Source organism: Sarcophilus harrisii, chromosome 1 (genome assembly GCF_902635505.1).
Source record: "Sarcophilus harrisii chromosome 1, mSarHar1.11, whole genome shotgun sequence".
Classification (NCBI taxonomy): domain Eukaryota; kingdom Metazoa; phylum Chordata; class Mammalia; order Dasyuromorphia; family Dasyuridae; genus Sarcophilus; species Sarcophilus harrisii.
In genome coordinates this window covers 399,007,674-399,027,885 of record NC_045426.1, presented here as the reverse complement: position 1 = coordinate 399,027,885, position 20,212 = coordinate 399,007,674, and the positions used below count along the sequence as shown (strand labels likewise).

The window sequence follows — 20,212 nt, the reverse complement described above, 5'->3', positions numbered from 1 at the left end:
CTTTCCCTCCATATATGGATTCCCTTACGTTCCAGTTTGGGCTATAGAAAAAGACTGCTATAAATATATTTGTATATGTGAGTTTGTGCCAGGAACTGGGAAATGAAATTCTTCATTCCCATTCAGATGTGAGTAGAGTTCAATAACCTGTCAAATCCCTTTCTATTCTATGGTTCTATAGATAGCAAATTTTTAAAAAATTAAAAAAAGAAGAAAGGAACTAATTTTATTTTGTTTTTTTGGATCTTAGGAAAGAGGAAGAGAAGTAGTGGGAAATTAAATTGAAAAGGAAAAGTACAGCCAGTTTCTATAGGGCCTTGAAATCTGGGCACAAAAAAAAGTCATGAATGGCCTGAGCAAAAAGCCCGACTGTGATTCATATAACCAAGATTATAAATTATATAAGGCAATGGTGAACCAGGCATTTGGGGCACTTTTAGATGTTTATAATTATAATATGAAGCAATTACAAGAAAAATCTTTAGTCTTCTGAATTAACTTTATTATTTGGTGAAGCACAGTCCAGCTGTATTCATTTGACCTCTTCTTATACCAGATCTCTTTTTGATTTGAACTATTAGTAGGGTACCTACTTCTTCAATGTATTTTAAAGACAGGATAGCATTCATTTCCTTTGAAGAGAAGTTGAAAAGTTATATCATGTCAGAATAGATAGTGAAGTATGGTGGCAAAATATGGTGCTGTATATAGATAAATAGTTAAGTGGTACAGTGGATAAAAATATTGGGCCTGGAGTCTGGAAATTCTGAGTTCAAATGTGGCCCCAGTCACTTATTATCTATGTGATCCCGAGCAATTCTGCCTCAGGTTCCACATTTGCAAAATCTGCCTAATAATAGTAATATCTACCTCCCTGTTGTTGTGAGGATCAAATCAGATAATAAATGTAAAGCACTTAGCATAGTGCCTAGAACATGGTAAATTCTATATAAATGTTAGCTATTGGTATTATTTTTCTGGACTTTCTGAGCAGACAAGTGTCATAATAGAGTGCAGGAAGTCCTGAGTTTAAATCCAACCTCAAACAATTACTAGTGGCCCTGAACAAATCATTTAATTTGTTTGTCTCAGTTGTAAAATGGGGATGATAATAGCATCTTTGTAAGAGCATTATTGTGAGAATCAAATGAGAAAATATTCATAAAACCTTAAAGCACTTTGGTAAATCCTAGCTATCATCTATTTACATGGAGCATTCATTCTCAGATGATTGTAACTAATAAAAATAGTTCTCATTTGAAAAGCAAGGATTCATGTCTTTCCTGAATCTAAATTCAGTATTCTTTCCATTAGACTTTGAAACTTCTGCTCTTCCCCACTGGAAGAGATTTTTTAAAATTATTAAGAGGGAATTCAGAATAATCAGATGCTTAAATAAAAAACAAACAAAAAAGTCCTCTGTGAGTGGCCTAAAGAAGCTGGATTTATTTAGAATTAAAGAAAAATAGATGTGTTGCAATGAAAAAAAAAAACCAGTGGACAAAAATTCAGAATTGGGTTCTAGTCCCATTTGGCTAATAGCAAATGGTGAGACTTTAGATAGATGCCAGTGGAGCTTTCCATACCATACTTTTTTTTTTACTTGGAAAAAAAAAAGAAAGGTAATAAGTATAATAACTCACCTTTCTATGGTGTGGCAAATTTCACAAAGTATTTTTTTCCTCACAACAACCCTGATCTTCATATCAGGTTTTAAAGTTTGCAAAGTATGTTCTAGTCATTAAGTCATTAGATTCTTACAGCATCTCTGTGACATTGACCAAAAGTATTATCATATATGATTTTTCCAGATAAGGAAATGAGCTTTTGATGCTTAAATAACTTGGCTATGGTCATTTATCTATTAAGCTATTGAATGTTAGATGTGGAATTTGAACTGATATCTTTCCTGAAATCCAAATATATTTATTTATCTTGTCATTATCCTATATTTATTTTACTAAATATTATGATGCTTTTTCCTCTTTTTCTTACATATGAAAAAACTGAAACCCAGAGGAATTTAATGATTTATCCTTGGTAATATAATGTAACAAAGGAAATTTTGACTCATACCTACTGACAAGTTCATTCTTCTTTCCACAAATGCCTCTATGCTGACCTCACAGGTATAGGTTAAGGAATAGATGTGATTTTGTGTGTGTGTGTGTGTGTGTGTGTGTGTGGTATCCTTTGTACTTACCAAAGTTCTTTCACACACACAATTATATTCTCAATTGCCAATAATGTTTTTAATTATTAATATTAATTATTGTTCCTAGCCTTTGGAATGATTTGAATGCACTATTGTGTAGAGTCAGGAAATTAAATGGATGACACCTGAAGTTGCACTCTTTTATAATATTGCTGAAATTATGCTCCAAGGTAGGCAATATCTATATCTTTTTCTCCCTAAGAACATTCCCTGTAAACAAATGACTCACTTGAGATTTAATTGAGACCTGGTTTTTCAGGTTGTAATAAGATTTTTTTTTAAAGGAAATTATCTCTGTTCACTGTTAGCCCAAATAAATTCTGATGGGATTCCAATGAAAATTATAATGTCATGCAGGTAAAAAGTATCATATGAAACATAGAATGTGTGGTCTATAGAAGTAAAACCAACAATAGATATAGTTGAAAATGGATACCTACAACTTCATGTTGAGATAAGAAATCAGTCAACAATGAGTATCTATTCTGTGTTTAGTACTGTTTTAGATATTTGAGGAAAATGCAAAGATGTGATATATCTCTGCCTTAGAATAATTTACAGTCTAGTTATATTTTTTTCTTGTAAACCTGAATGTCAGCACAAATTAATAGATCATTAATTTCCCACATACCATTACTTCGAATGTTCTCATTATTTGCTTCCCTCAGAAAGAATACATTCCAGTGATATATGGGACAGTCACCATTTTTAAAAATTGCTGTGTTTCTATATTGAATTAGTAGCAATTTTTAAATCTTTAGCTACATTCCAAGATTTCATACAAATGTACATGCTGTTCAAATAGCTCTTCAGTATCAATGTTTGTTTTATAATTTAAAAAACTTGTGACTCTCAGAATACTTTGGAGCCTAAATTTTTAAATTATGTTGCAAGGAGTTGAAAAAAGAAATTACTGATGGGATATTATTCCTTATAGGTAGTATTCCCAATACAAAAGCAAGTCCTTTTATGGTAGCATAGTACTTGTTAAAGCTCCATTTGTAGAATCCATCTCCATGCCTAAAATGAATAATTTAATAATGTTTCATATTTTGTTCTTTACTGAGCTTTGGATGTCTAAGTCCTCAGGTATGCCTTTAAGAATAAAAATTTATTCAAAATATTACTATTTTATGTGACAGTTTTTTGATTCCTAGAAAAGGTTACATTTCCATATTTCATAGCTGTGCTAACATTTTTCACACTGTGTGTGTGTGTGTGTGTGTGTGTGTGTGTGTGTGTGTGTAACTCAGTAAGTATTGAGGTTTATGTTGACTGACTCTATAGAAAATTGATGATAATTCTTTTTTTTTTTTTATCTTTCCACATCTTCTTAAGCTAAGAAACATTTTCTATATGATACTGCTATTCCGCTTTAGGCAGAAGCTAAAATGAACTGTTTTTCTGACATTTTAATACTTTCAAAATAGCATAATATTTAGTTAGGTAAAGATGTTCCACTAGAATTTTATGAGGCTTTTTAAAACTCAAAATTTAAAATATTGAATTTTAATAGAAATTCACAAAGGGAAAATTATAATCATATTTAACATTTCAAAAGAATTATTTAAATGTTGATCATTTGAATATATATATATACATATATGTGACTAAGTCCTACAATTATTTTTGAACACTTTATGAAAATAGTGCTTCCTTCCTTTGATCTCTCTGTTCTTTTTCCTAACCCTTTAAAAAAAGAAACAAAATTATAAAATATGATAATTTAGAATTCTTTGCCTTTTTTTTTATATGCCTGGTCAGATTTAGATGGGGGGAATCAGTCATCTAAATACTTCCTTAAAATATGACTACCTTTGGCCTCTGTGGGTTTGGTCTACAAAAAAATACCTAATAATTTTTAAACACATAACATAGCTCATATAACAAACTAAAATGGAAAATAGATGAGGATTCTCATAATACATACTTTTTCCTAAGGAAGCATATCTTCACTAGAAATGTAGTTAAGACTGGTCTTAAGAGATGTAACTTTCCATTGAACCCTGAAAGCAAGATTCTGGTGCAAGGGGCATTTATATTTAGGAATTCTCCTATGATTTAGAATGAACTTGCTAACCTAAGTCCATTACAGAAACAAAAATCTTTCTACCTATAAGTTCAGCTCTCTCTAGAGTAAAATATTGTTTAAAAGTCAGTTTGCATTATACAGTGTTTCTAGATACTGCAAAGTGTTTTATGTGCATAATTCCAGTTCAGCCACAAAGCTGCTGTTTGGGGATGCAGGATTCAGGTCCAGAGGAATCAGTAAATTTCCATTTTCCTGATGCTACCAGACTTTAAGAATTATTCTTCAGGGTTGTTTTGACATAAGTAACAAAAATCCAAATACATCTACACAAAAACAAGGAGTATCTATATTCTGTTCTGGAAGGAGAGGTACCTATCACAGGATTGTTAAATATAAACCACTACTGTATTACATATATGAAGTAATTGATATTCACAGTGATTTTAGCCTACAGCTAATAAATGTAAAAGTATCCTAGATTTAAACTCAGATCTCAAGGGTGGGTTAAGTCATATATTAGATAGAGGGTTGAATTTGGAGTCATAAAGATTTGAGTTCAAATCCATCTTACACTTTTAATAGTTGTGTTACATTTAATAAATCTCTAATCTCTCTATGTCCTAATTTCTTTATCTGTAAGGGAATCTGTAACATGGGAATAAGAATCTACCCCACAGAATTGTTATAAGGATCAAAAGAGTTGGCATATGTAAAATGTGTTGCAAATATATTTTCTCATTACTCTAAATTTAATTCTTACTCATGTAAAAGTTCTCACTCATGGATCAGAATAAGGCAGATTCAAATGAAATAAAATTTATAAAGTGTTTTTGTTTTTACAAAGTTTGAGAGAGAATATAAATGTCAGACATTATTGACAGAAATTAGGTGAAAGAATGTTTGAATACCACCCTTGGATTTTGAATTTCTTTATATGTAAAGTTATATGTTATACTAAGTGATCTTTAAGCTTCTTTTGAGTTCTAAAATTCTGATTTTAGGCCTAAAACCCAAAACTGCTTTTTCCTCTGTCTCATTTTGGCCATTTTCTTGCAACTCAACTATTTGTTCTTCTTGCATCCTCCTCCTCTTGCCTCTTTATCTCCACACGGTCATTTTCTTAATACCCATATCTGTTTCGTGATTTTTTTGGTTAAATAGACGTGTTCTCCAGCTTTATATAAATTTCTATCCTTTCCTTATAGTCCTTACACAACTGTATCATCTAGAGTCATAAACAGTCATGGGCAGAGTGATGTACACCCTTAATCCTGTTATTGGGAGGCTGAGGCTGCTGGATTGCTTGAATAAAGTAGTTCTGAGATGTTGTAGAACTAAAGTCAATTAGATGTGCCTACTAAGATTTGCATCAATATGGACAATCCTTGAAGTGTAGCAAAATAAAATTGCCTAAAGAGGAGCAAGATGGCCCAAAGCAGAAACAGAGCATGTCAACATCAGTGGGATTGAGCCTGTGTACAGTCTCTCAGCTTCCAGTCTGGGTGATATCAGGAGATCCTGCCTCAAAAATCAATATATGACTGAATGATCTTGGATAATTAGAACTAGCAAAAACTTTAAAGATGAACTGGTGGCCAAAATCATAATTTTACAGGTGAGGAAAACACGACTCAAGAAATCTTTCTGATAGTCACACAGAAAGTATTAGATTTGGAATCCAAAGTCAGGTTGTCTTGAATCCTTTTAAACCTGAAAACATTAAGTGTCAATTAAATACCCAATTGCAGAACTTTGATCTACACCAGATAATTCTCTGTTCTGCCATCCTTATGACTAGAAATTGATGTGGTAAAAGGAACAAGAAATAGTTCCTCTACCAATTTCAGCCTTCTCAGGAATTATTCAAAGGGAGATGGTTTTTAAAAACCTGCATTAAGAGAATATCTAGTCACCATTCTTAATAACATTATAAGTAATAGATGATGTGAATCATTTTTTTGTTAGAAAACATGATGAATTTGGGAATCAAGAATAAAAATTAGTTTAATGGGAAAAATCATAATTTTCTTCTACATCTTTTATCTAATAAAAGTTTATTAGAAATCATATCTAATATACTTATACATATAGACATTAGAATCATCATGTTGTTTCATAAATTTTCTCCAACAAAAATTTCCTGGAAATCATGGATAACCAATAAAAATGTAGCCATAGATTATTAGAAATATATTATTGAGTATTATAATATTACTAAGTATGATTACATTACTAACATATATGTATAGATACATATACTCATGTATATAATATAATATATACATATATGTAATATGTTTATATATATTCCTAACAGTATTATACATATGGATAACAAAAATATCTTTTTAAGTGTTGTGGAAATCCTACTGGACTTTGAATCAGAATGCCTGGGGTTATAGTCTCAGCTGTTTTATTTCCTACTGTATCTTTGTTATCATTGTCACCTAGTTTCTCTGAACCTTAGTTTTGTTATCTATAAAATATTAAAAATAATACTTTGATTACCTCATTCATAGAATTCTTGTCAGGAAAGTCAATTAATAAACATATTCTGTGGCTACTCTGTACTGAGGCACTGGATTAAGCACTCAGCACACAAACATGAAAAATAAATTTCCTTCACTCAATTTAGAATCTCATGGGGAGAGAGAGTATATAAAAGGAAATTGAAAAGTGGTCAAGGATGGAAGGCACTTGCCCAGGAACATGACGCAGATGTCAGAGGAATACAGCTAGATGGAAAATGAAGCCAGCTGACCTGGATGACAGTCTTAAATGGATGTTCTGAGAGTTTTCCATCCTCTAATCAGAAAGGCTGCTGGGACTAGAAGCTACTGATAAAGTCAGAATTCTAGGACTGATGTGTTCCTGAGAAATGAAGCTTCTGGGACATTATGGAAAGGTTAGACATGAAGTTGGTAGAAAAGGAGGCATGGCTGGCCTGGGCTCCTGGAGTTTTTGGAGATGTTCTCCATTGAAGTATGAATTCAGCTAGCAATTTATTTGGGATTGTTATCATGCATTTTTTTTTTTTTGCATTTTAGTTATTTGCATGTCTTATTCCCCAGCAAGTTGAAAAGCTCCATGAAAGCAGATATCTTGTTCAATCTAAATTTTATATACTACCTAGCATCGAGCACATGGTTTTATGAAGCACATCTTGTTGTTCAATCCTCCATTTATTTCTGAATCGGTGACTTCAAAGACCATACTGTTCAAGTAATATTCTTGGCAACAGTACGAAAGTGTTTGCCATTTCCTTCTTCAGTGGATTAAGACAAACACAGGCTAAGTGACTTGTGCTGTTCATGCTTTAGTTATGTGAGTACCTAAAGCTGCATTTGAATTCAGATCTTTCTGACTCCAGGCCCAGCACTTTATCTACTGAGTCACTTAATGGCCTCTATATTATACATATATTATGTGCCTAATAAAGGTTTGCTGATTGCTTGCACATAGTATCTAAAGAATTACTCTTTTCCTTCAAAATAATAGTTGAGACTTAAGCTATGTATAATAATAGAAGCAATTTTATTTTTTCTCTTAAAACTCTGGAAATAACTGGGAAACATTTTTTGGTCAACAAGACACTATTAGAAAAGTTTAGGATAATTTTCATTAAGCTAAAAAAAAACAAATAATGCTTATAAATCATTTTGCACATTGCAATGCATTAGGCTAGCTCCTTAAGAATTTCTGAATTCATAAAACATAATTTCATTGAATATATTTACTGAGCACCTATTAAGTGCCAAGTATTATACCAGCTACTGATTAAACCATATCTGGTTTTTTTTTTTAAGTTGAAGCTAATTTGTGATGATGGTTTCATATAATGCCGCTCTCCAGCATTCTTCAGAAGGAAATCTTGATGTATGCTACATGAACTGTTACCTAATTGAGCAATTATTGTGTAGTTAATAAAGAAGACTGAAATTAATTCTTTGCTAATTGCTTTCTGAAAGCACGAATTTAGCTTAATTCATCTTCTGAGACTACAACCATGTGATATTTTAAATGTGATTTTCCCACTTTTAATTTATTGATGTTCTTGAGATATTGATGAAACTTTAAAATGAATATACTTCTGGAAATTACCATTAAGGTGATGAGAATTGCACAACTATATTATTCCAAAGGAAGTTAACAAAACTAGAAGGAAATGGTAAAACATTTTCCCAAGCCTTGAGCTTTATAAAGATAATGAGTTATTTAGGGTTTTGGTTTTGTCATATTTTTACTGTGATTTACTTAGTAAAGCAGAATTTTATACTTAATCATTAATTATAGTGTATATTTAATAAATTAAAAGCTTTCAAGAATAGCAAACCAACATGAAATGTACTATCTACAAAAATACAACATATTGCTGTTTTTGCATTTCTAAAAAGGCAGTGATAATTTCATATTTGAAACTATATTCCAAATACGATTTTACAAAAACAAAGGACATGTTCAGTTCTGGTAGGAAACTTTTAAATTTTGTCTCTCCTATCTCTATCTTGTTTTTCTCAATTATCTATTATGATAAAGGTACCCAAACCAACTTTTAGAAGGATTTTTTAGGTTGAGTTGTTTAACAGAAACTAAAATGAGTTGTCTTGAGCCCTCCCTAAAGATTTCTTTCAGCCAGCCCCCAATGGGATCAACAGCATCCATTTGTGGCATGGCTTCAGGGAAATGGGAATGTTTTCTTTGATCACAGATAATCTATTTGGCATTTCCCTGGGTAAAACTGAATGGCTGAGACTTGGATGAGGCCTATACCTTTGGCCCTTTTAGCACTATGCTTTAATCAGTGCAGCTAACTATCCCAAAATACAGATTTGATAAAAGAATAATGAACTAATGAACAGATACGATAAGAAAATCTGGCTCGTGTTTTAAATAGATCATCGATGATAGAAACCAGATCCTTCTCTATTTCACACTAATATATGCCACATTATTTTAATTTTACTTTTCTCTAGCCTCAACAGAATTTTCTTAATTAGAAATCCTCATGCCCAGTTTATGTCTGACTTTAATTTTAAATTAATGTTGTAGCTCTCTTTATGTGAACCATTAGGATGTATTATTTTAGAATTTAGAAAATAGAAAACAGTGCTGTAAGTGCTGATTCTGACTTGCAAATGTTTCTATTACTTACAAAGAAATTTAACTAAATTAATACTTAATTTTTTATTTTATCTTGTGTTCTCCTATAACATTTTTCTGAGGTAGACAATAATTATATTTCTTTTGTAGAGAAGGACCTAACGTATAAAACCAATAAGAGAATTATCCCCAGGGTATATAGCTACCAAAATGGGAAGTAGAAGTCAGATTTTATCCTTTTTTCCATTGAATAGTATCTAATAATAAGTTGGTGTTTCATTGTCCTGGTTTTAAAATAGGTCTTAAAAATCCTCTAATTCAAAAAAATTTTTTTAGGAATAACTAGATTACATTGATGAAATCTTTGAAGTTCTTCAAAGTCAATTATAACATATTCAGTACTAAAATAATTTATTTAGAAGTCTCAAGTACATGGTTAATTATTGAAAGGTAAAATGATGAGCTTTTCTTGTGGTGTATTTATGTATAAGTAGTATAATGTTCATGACAGTCTCATCAATACAGTGTTTTGTTATTATGAACATAAAGATATGAAAATAGAAAATAATCTTCAAAAAGATAGCAGTAATGTTAAATTCATTTGTTTATTGTAGACCTAACATAAATTGAAGTTGTGTGTGTATATGTATATATATATATATATATATATATATATACATATACACACACACATACATATAGATGCACCTATGTATACATCTATATGTATACACTAAAACATCCATGATCCAATTGTTCTTGGAATAGGTAGAATATTGAATATTTATAGAATATGAGGATTAGTTGTAGGAAGTAGGAATGTATGACCTGAAGAAGAGAAGACTTAAGGGGAGGTGGAATCAAGAGGATAAAAATTATATTTAAATATCTTAAATATTTGAATGATTGCATTGTGGAAGAGGCCTCATTTGGGTTCCAAAGAAAAGAACTAAGGAAAATGAAGGCAAATTATAAACAGTTAGATTTCGGCCTGGCATCAAGAAAGAATGGATTGTCTGGTATGACCAGGGTTTATTCATCAATGAAAAGTTTTTGAGCAAAATCAAAGTGATTAGTTTTAGATATATTGAAGTAGGGGTTCTTGTTTAGATTAGATGAGAATATATGACTATAAATGTTTCTTATAGCTCTAAATTTCTGTGATTTTAGGCCATACTACCAAAGCATCTAAAAACAATACTCAGCAATATTCTTAGCTCAGTTTTCATACAGTGCTTTTACAATTCAAAAAAATGCTTTCTTCACAGCAATGCTGTTAGATAGATACGGGATAGATTATCATCCTAATTTTTCAAATGATAAAACTAAGATTCAAAAGAAGTTTGTACATTATAGCACCACCCAGCTCTTGATTTAATTTTTTCTCATTCTTCCTATTCCCTCCTCACTAAAATATGAAATTTTAGAATGGTTTTGAGTATTATATCATAAGATGTAGTCTTAACTCTTCAGTAAATCAATAAGCACTAATTTAATGGTGCTTTCTGAGTGACAAATGAAAGTCTAACACCTCATCATAACCAAGCAGTTATTACACTGAAGTAAAGGATCCTTTCCCAGACAAATTTTTCCATTCTCAAACCTATTTTTCTACTTTTCGTTCTCAACCTCAAATCCCTTTCTTACAATTAATTGTGTCCTTACATTGATAATTTATATGTGTTTGATTATTTCAATGTGATTAAAGGATCAGGTAATAATAGTTTTTCTGATTGACTACAATAATTCAAGTTGTTTATTTTGAAAATGAAAAAAGTAAGATAAATGATAGCGGTGAACTATAAGAAATGATTCATTGATTCATACAGCTTATATTAATTGAGCTCTGACTGCATGAACAGCACTGAGATGGAAACTGGGAAATTCAGAAAAGATAACTCATAAGTGTCAAATTACTTTGACAAACAAACACCCAGCAAGAAGATGATTGTTGAGATGCGAAATTAGGTGAATTTTAAAGGGTGGGCAGGAATTGCCTAGGTGAGGAAATAGGTGAGGGCATATTTCAGTTAGGGATAAGAACATGCACAGTCACATAGGCAAGAATGATTGAGGACTCTCCAAGGAAGGAATGGAGGAAATCACTTTATCAAAAGTTGAGAGATTATGAAAAGGAAAAGTGGGAGATTTAGGGCATATTATGGAAGACCCTGAGTTCCAGGCTAAAATTGAACTTTCAATTAAGTCTTGAAATAGTCATTTTAGGCTTTTGAGTGAGTGAACTGTTTGATAAATGTGTTGATTGGGATCATGAAAAGTAGTAAGATACAGAGAAAGAGAATCACTTATGAATTCAGGATGATCTGGGGTCAAGATCTATTCTGATACAATTTGGGGACTTGTCTTTAGAAATGTAAGTGTGAGATGTGAACAAGACTAGTAGAAAGTATTAGAGATCCAGAAATGAGCCCAGGAAAGAACTGTAGGTATAGATTGCCGCTATCTGGTTAAAGGTATTTACAACTGCAATTAATAAATCACATTTTAAAAGTACCTTGGTGTTTGCAAAGCACTTTCCCTGAAACAGTCCTGAGAAATAGAAAGTTATTAGTTTTGTTTTCCCCAAAATGAAATCATGGAAGAAGAACTCCTTAAGGATGGAAAATATAAAAAGACCACAAGGTTCAAGGTCAGGACCAGAGCTATGGGGCACCAATAGCCCCAGTTAGGATGCTATGGGGTATAGAGAATCCCCAGGAGAGCAGGATGCAACAGGTAGAGTTAATATGGTCCAGTGTCCCAGAGACTATGGGAGAAGATAAAGTCAATGGTATCATATGAAGTCACAAAGTTATGGGAAATAACAACTATGGCAGGGGAAATATTGTGTAGGATAGAACAAATGGAAGGGTTGAAAGAAGATTAGAATTTTTTTAAAGTAAAACTTCCTTTATGTAAAAGTGTTTTTTTAAATGTGTAATTTAAAGGCACATTCTAGAAATTTTTAAGTATAGAGTTGATATAAATTGATAAATATATAAACATTTAGACAACAAGAATTGGTTCAGGGAGTTTGAAAAATTATTTGGTTCTAGAATGGTGGGTAAGGGTTGGATTATTAAAGACATGAGTGAACATTTGAGCTTTAATCAGTATATAATTGGGAGTCATTGAAAGGGTCTAAGAAAGTGAGTGACGTAATGAATCTAAGGAACTAAACGATTTAGACATAATTCTATCTGAAAGGGAGGAAGATGTTAAAGAATCCTTTCAATAGATTAAACCAGTCCTTATAGTTAACATATTAAAAACAAGTTATGTTAATACAATGTTTCAAAACATGTATTATTTTTTGGGGAAAAAGCATTGTCTTATCTAGCATGACTACTTGATGAGATAGTTATTTAAAAATATTATTTTCCTCATTTTATATACAGATAAAGTGAGGCTGAGGTCAAATGATTTAAGAAGAGCATGAAATCAAAAAATGATTAGAATTGAGACTGAAACCTAACCCAATGAACTTTGTACCATGTTTGTTTCTGTCAATATCTGTTGTCTATAATGGAGATTTTTACATCCTTTTGTTTTCAGTGGTAGGGAGGACTCAGAAGGAAATCCCCATCCCTATTTAAAAGGAAATTCTCAAAATGTTATTTAATATTTCTAATTTTTGTTCTGCTACTTACCTTTCTTAATTTAATGAATTTTCCAAAGATAGATTACAAATATGTTATTTTTACTTTATTGAGCTAATTTATAATGAAATCCTACTTATACATAACTGTCATAGTTGAGTTTAATAGATGTCATAATTCATATTTAGATTGTATGTCATTTTCCCTTTGACCTTCAGATTCTGTTAGCTTCAGAAAATACACTTAAAAATACATAGAACTATTTTCAAGACTAGTCACTCAAGTAAAACAATTTGAAAATACTTCTGGGGAATCAGTATAATCATTTAGGTAGCAAAAATAACTGATAACATGTCAAGCTTGTAAGTAAATATCTTAATGGAGTTGACCTCATCCTAACAGCACTGTCAGATCTGCTGCTGATGCTTTCCTATTCCTTTATATGCAGAGAATTTGGATGGAGAGACCCAGAACTTCCCGAAGTGATCCAGATGCTGCAGCATCAATTCCCTTCTGTGCAGTCAAATGCTGCAGCCTATTTGCAACATCTCTGTTTTGGAGACAATAAAATTAAAGCTGAGGTAAGACTGATTGGATTTTTTTCTTTAAGATTTATATCTACTTTGAGTTATTTATATTCATTGTAAAGGGAATGGTTAAAAGTTATATTTTAAGAATTTAAATAACTAAGTTTACATTTAAGAGTGTTCTTTGAGTAAATAAATAATAATTTTGAGCATAAATAAATTCATGCTCTGTATTTATAGCCTGCTATCTCATCTGATTGTGAATAATTTTCCTTTTTCATAGTTTATTAAAACAATCAGTATAATTAAGAGTAACAATGATATGTTTAATTGAGAAATCAGATTTTAATTACTAAGTGCTATTACATTTTTCACCTCTGCCCTACTTCTAAGGAAACAGGGAACTTAGTAGTACAGTGGCTAGAGCACTGAATCCTGAGTTAGAATGACATGAGTTCAAATTCTTTTTCAGACACTTCCTTAGATATTCAGACTCTCCTTCAGACACTCAGATGTTTGATTTTGGGCAAATCGCTTAACTTTTCAGTTTCCTTCACTGTAAGATGGGGATAATAATAGCTTTACTCCATAGAGTTGTTGAAAGATCACTTGAAATATTTGTTAGCACCTAGTATAATGCCTAAAACATAGTAGATAACTTAATAAATGCATGTTTCCTTCCCCTGCTTTATGAGCATTTTTGATCCAAGAATGGGAATTTGAAGTAATCATTCACCAATCTGTAAGTACTTTGGAAAAGATGTCCAAAGATTTTGGTGAATATATCAATGACCTCTCACATTAAGGAATCTTTTTGTAACTGTAATGTAAACCATTTCAAAGTGACCAATTGATCTCTGGCAATATGTCTAATAGACAATGATATATTTGAAAATTGGCTCTGCTAATATTCTTTGCAAATGGCAAGACTTTTGCTAACGAAAAGATCAGTAGACAAAATATTTTCTCTCCTTCCTTTTAGAAAGATTCTTAATTCTACAGCACATAAGCTGTTTTGAGGATAAATCCAAATTATTTTTGGAATGAAGATATAATTATAGTCTATTATAGATTTTTCTAACAAGCACTAGATTGTATGTAATCTTGCTTCTTTTCATCTTTTTTGCTGTATCTGTTCCATTTGGTCTGTGAAAACATTTACTAACTCTTGGTAGGTAAGACATTCTCTATGCGGGGTAATAGAATATTGCCCATTTCAAATAAAGAAAAACTTAACCTATAACTCCAATTTTCTCAATTACCTAAAATGTTAATAAGAGAGGGGTTTAGCCACATATTAAGAGTCCTGCTTCCTTAGTCTACATCCTGAGTTTATTGATGGGATGTATCATAACCATTGACATTAGAAGGACAGATAAAATATTTAATGTAATCATTTAGATTGTGGTATTATGTAAAGTTTGATTTGTGGTATAAGAACAATGTTTAGCTTCCTTTAAAGGTCAAAAAAATGCATCAGCTTTTTTGTGTGTCTGTAAACTAGGCATGAGATTGTATTTGTTGGGGGATTTCCCTTAAAACTGAATCTTTCAGAGTTGCCTTGGGCATTGAAACATTTAGGCGATTGCCAGTGGTTTCAGAGGCAGTACTTGAACCCACCTTTTGGAGGGGATAAATCTAGAGTTGATTACATACTATTAATGTTTAGGTAGTACCTGCTTGTTGGAAGAATCCCATCTGAACCAGAGATACTGCAGCCCACAAGGATTAGGAAGCAATACTTGTCCTGGATAATATTTCTTACTGATGGTAGCCTTGTGCTCTAGATGGCCAGCTTCCCTGCACTCCCAGAACATGAAATAGGCAGTGTTTTCTGGATGATTTGGGATAGGAAATGCAGGGCAGAGGGCATACTCTAATTTCTCCATTAACAAAAATCTGAAAGAAATGCTAATGAGCAGTGGAATTAGAGAAAGCATTAAAGAAAAGAGGAAGTGAATGACATGAATAATGTACTAACTATTCAAAGTTTCTTATAAAAGAAAGGCCTCTGATAGGTATTGGACACAATCTATTATGTAGATTCACAGCCTCTTACATTTCTTCTTAGAGTCCAAACCTTGAGTAATTTGTTCTCCCTTTGAGACTGATGGTTGCCTGTCATGTTTTCATACATAGGTATTGATTTTCGTAATTACCCATTGTCCAAATACAAATTTCTCAAGCATTATTCTTTCTAGATTTACTCAGCATGCTAGTCTATCTGTCACATCTTATTGAATTGATTTAGTCTCCCTGTCTACATTTCATTAGAGGTATTGACTTTATTTGTTCACACAATGAATAAGCCATTGAGCATCAGAGAGAATTAATTCTCCTATACTTAGGATATCTTAAATCATATTTTTTCTTATGCCTTATTAAAGTACTTCTGACATTGTTTTCTTGTATTAGAGCAGAAAAACTGGTATTTCTTTCAAAATGATGTCATTGCTGCTATATTCAAAGTTGTCAATTCATTTATATAAATCATCAGATCTAAGATCATTCTAGTGAAATAATTATTGGGGAGGACTTAGGTATACTTTACCTATGCCTCATATCTAGGAAGGTCTTATCTGTATTACTAATTTAATAACAACAAATTCCTGAGAAAATGTTGGTTGGTATCCTTTCAAGATCTATTTTTATTCAAAGAGATTTTTTGTTTTTGTTTTGCTTTCCATCTGACTTTCCTTAAACAAAAGAGGTCTTGAAGAACAAGGAGTTCCAAAAGTCTTAGTTTAGTTTTAAGATGTAATATCTTAGGATCAGCTAGATGGCACAGTGGATAGAGTACTGATCCTGAAGTCAAGAGGACCTGAGTTCATGACTTAACCCCAATTGTCTCCCCTTTTCCACCCCCCCAAAAAAAAAGATAAAATAAGATGTAATGTCTTCTGGAAGATAGATATTCTATCTTTGACCAGCTTCTTGGTGGCTCTATTGCCTCCTGCACTAAGATCAAGACTGGGCCAAATAAAGAATCTATATTCTATTCTTGACCATTCTCATGGTGTCTGTTCTGCTGAGACCAAGGCCCATCCAAAGGACCTCCAGAAAGCTAGCCTGAACATTACATTTAAAAATTCAAAGATTTGGGTCCTGATAACTGCATCTTCTTATATGGAAAATTAGTTTCAACTCCCAATCCCCAAATATTGTTCATTTGCTATAATAATGTAGAGATAATAAATAAAAAGGAACTACTGTATTTATAGCCTATTTCAGAATTTTTATCCCAATTCTGAACTGAACTTTTTATTCCATTAAATTCTTAATTTTTTCTCTTCCCAAATGTCTTGGAAAACATACATACATACACACACACACACACACATACACACACACACACACACACAACTGAGAAATTTTTACTTTTAACTTTTCTTTGCCTATCAGCTCAAAGAATTTGATGGAACAAAGTTTTACCTTCACCATAGAATTATAGACTAAATCAGATTCTTAAGCAGAATTCAATGACATTTTTAATTGCTTTCCTACATAGTTATGCATAATGCAATATTCTAAACGCTATATTTTAAGTAATCTTCAATACTTTTCTATCACTGTAGCAACAGAAAAATGAGATTCTTTCTTAGCTTAAAATGTGCTAACCCTCATTTTCATTTTTTTTTAATTCAATTTATTTTACTTTCAGGCTTATATTTTTTCCTCCCACTTCTTATTCATTAAAAAAAAAAAGCAAAAATTGCTGTTAACACACATAATCAAGAAAATTCCTTCATTAGCCACATTTAATACACACATATACATATCTATCTATCTATCTATATATATATATATCATTTATACATGTTATAAATAAATGCATATATGTGTCTATCTAGTGGAGAATCTGGTGAATTGTGGTTGGTCATAGTGTTGACCAGAGTTACTAAATATTTCAAAGTTGTTTGTCATTACAATATTCTTGCTATTGTATAAATTGTTTTCCTGGTCCGGCTCATTCACATCAGTTCATACAAGTTTTTCCAGGTTTCTCTGAAATCATTCCCTTCATCATTTTTTATAACATAATAGCATTCTTTCACATTGATATGCCATAATTTGTTCAGCCATTATTCAATTGATAGACTTTCTCTCAGCTTTTAGTTCTCCAAAAAGAGCTGATAAAAATAGTGTTGTACATAAGGATTCTTTTCCTCATTCTTTGAGATATAGATCTCATAGAAGTATTGCTAGGTCAAAGGGTATGCATGGTTTAATACCTTTTGAAGCATAAAGTATTTTTTAGAATGACTGAACCAGTTAAGATTTCCATGAACTAGATGAAATGTATATCTGTTTTCCCAGAGTCTCAAAAGCATTTGTCATTTTCCATTTGTCAGTTTAGCCCATATGAAGTGTATGAAGTTGTTTTAATTTTAATTTTTTTATTTTTAGCAATTTGAAGCTTTTTTCTATATGAATATTGATAGCCTCTTCATTTGAAAACTGTCTATTTAGCAACTGGTGAAGTGTTCTTACTTGTACATATTTGAATCAATTCCCTATATGTATTAGAAGTGAGACCTTTATCAGAGAAATTGCTTCAAAGATGTCTTTCCCAATTTCTTTCTTCTCATTTAAACAGAACTGATTTTGCTTGTGCATTTTAATTTTATATAATCAAAATTGTCCATTTTAATTCCTGCAAACCTCTCTCTCTTGTTTGTTCATGTATTCTTTTCTGTCTATACGTCTGATAGGTAATTTCTTTCATGTTCCTTTAATATATTTATGATGTCACATTTTATATTTAAACCATGTATCTTTTTAGAGTTTATCTTGGTGTATACTGTGTGTGATGTCAGTCTATACCTAATTTCTTCCAGACAGCTCTCCAATGTTCCTAACAGTTTCTCTTGAAAGTGAGTCTTTGACCCATAACTGTGATCTTTGTCTTTATCAAATACTAGATACTAGTAAATATGTACTGATTAACCTCTCTTCTATTACGCCATATCATTTTGTTTGGTAAGTATGGCTTTGTAGTGTAGTTAGGGATAGGAAACTAGTAAGCCTTCTTCTTTCCTAATTTTTTTCTTTGATTCTCTTGATATTCATGACCTTTTGTTCTTTCAGATGAATTTTTGATATAAGATTGAATAATTAATTTAATTCGTATTGTCATTTTTAATATATTAGCTTAGCATCCTCCTGAGTGATTAAAATTTCTTCAGATATTTAGATCCGATTTTATGTGAGGAGTTGTAATTATGTTCATACAATTCCTGAATTTGCCTTTTCAGATAGACTTCCAAGTATTTTATACTATTTATGTAGTTATTTTAAATGGAACTTCTCTTTCAATCTTTTCCTGATAAATTTTGTTGGTAATATATAGAAATGCTTGTGCTTTGTGTGAGTTGCTTATTATATATTATATCTTTGCCGAAGTTGTTAAATATTTCAATTATTTTCCATTTTTTAAGCTAACTTTCTAGGGTTGTCTAAGTAAACCACAATATTATCTTTAAAAAGTGTTGATTTTGTTTCTCTTTGCCTATATTTACTCACTCACTCAATTTCTTTTTCTTATCTTACTTTTTAGCATGATAGAATTATATTATTATTTATATAGAATATATATAATTATTAATTCATTAATAATTATATATATAATCATTAATAATTAATTGATAATGGGGATAATAGACATGCTTACTCTACCTCTGATCTTAATGGAAAGATCCCTAGTTTATCCTTATTGCAAATAATATTGTTTCTTAGTTTTATATAGATACTATTTATCATAACAAGATAAAACTTTATTTCTCATTCTTACTTTCCAAAGTGTGTTTTGTTTTTTTTCATCACAGATTTCAAAGTTAAAGAACTTTTTTCTTGGGTTTTGTTTTTGGATTTGGGATGTGTGAAGTGTGAAAACAAAAGGGGACATTTTAGGTTTTTTAGTCAGGAAAATAAGAGATGAATGACAAACAAATGTTCCGTGTTCAAGAATAGAGATGACAAACCCTCATCAGCAATGTTGCAGTTGGGAAATCCAGAAATATAGAAAAAATCTGTACTTCTGTCTTGGTGCCAAGTAGTCAGTGTTAACTATGGGAAGAAAGAGAGTTTTGATTAGAGGAGGAATCTAGAACTTATATCATTCTAAGTATCCATTTAAGGGATACAATGATGCATCTGTCCAGAGAGAAAGAGTTATAGAACAGTTGCTTGAGAGAATAGGCAACTTAAAGACTAAACTTCTGAATTGCTAATATGCATATTTTTAAATGGTGATGCTGAAAGTGAGAGGGAGACAGGTATCAATGATGAAGGCCAGTGTTTTTAATACTTAAAAAGAGGTTGGACCTTTGGTATCATCTTTCATTTTTTTCTTCTCTATATCTAACCTCAACCAAATCCAAACAGTTGGGAAGTCCTTTCTATTCTAGATAAATAACATTTCTAGACCTTCTGTTCTCTCCACTTCCCCATATTAATTCAAGCTTTCCTCAGGGTAATTTTATTTTCTCCTAATTGGTTTTCCTGCCTCATGCCTGCCCCCCTCTTTTTTCTAATGAATCTTTCCCATTGATGCCAAAATAATCTTCCAAAAGTACAGATTTAATTGTCCCATCTTTTTATTTTGAGCCCATTCATTTACTCTACTTTCCATCCAGATTGAAATACTAGCCATTCCCTAGATTCTTTATGGTATCTCCTACTTCCATGCATTTATACAAGGTGTACTACATGCCTGAAATGCACCTTCCTTGCCCTACTT

The 20,212-nt window shown here is 31.6% G+C and overlaps 1 protein-coding gene across 8 annotated transcripts in view; it reads left to right on the top strand.

The window, feature by feature from the left end:
- The window catches only part of CTNND2 (catenin delta 2), a 1,100,293-nt gene that overhangs the window by 792,384 nt on the left and 287,697 nt on the right, over positions 1-20,212 (top strand). For all 8 annotated transcript variants that reach the window (XM_031952313.1, XM_031952441.1, XM_031952561.1 and 5 more), the window contains one exon: positions 13,395-13,527. In XM_031952313.1, the coding sequence (XP_031808173.1) occupies positions 13,395-13,527 (133 nt within the window). The remainder of the gene's footprint in view (positions 1-13,394; positions 13,528-20,212) is intronic.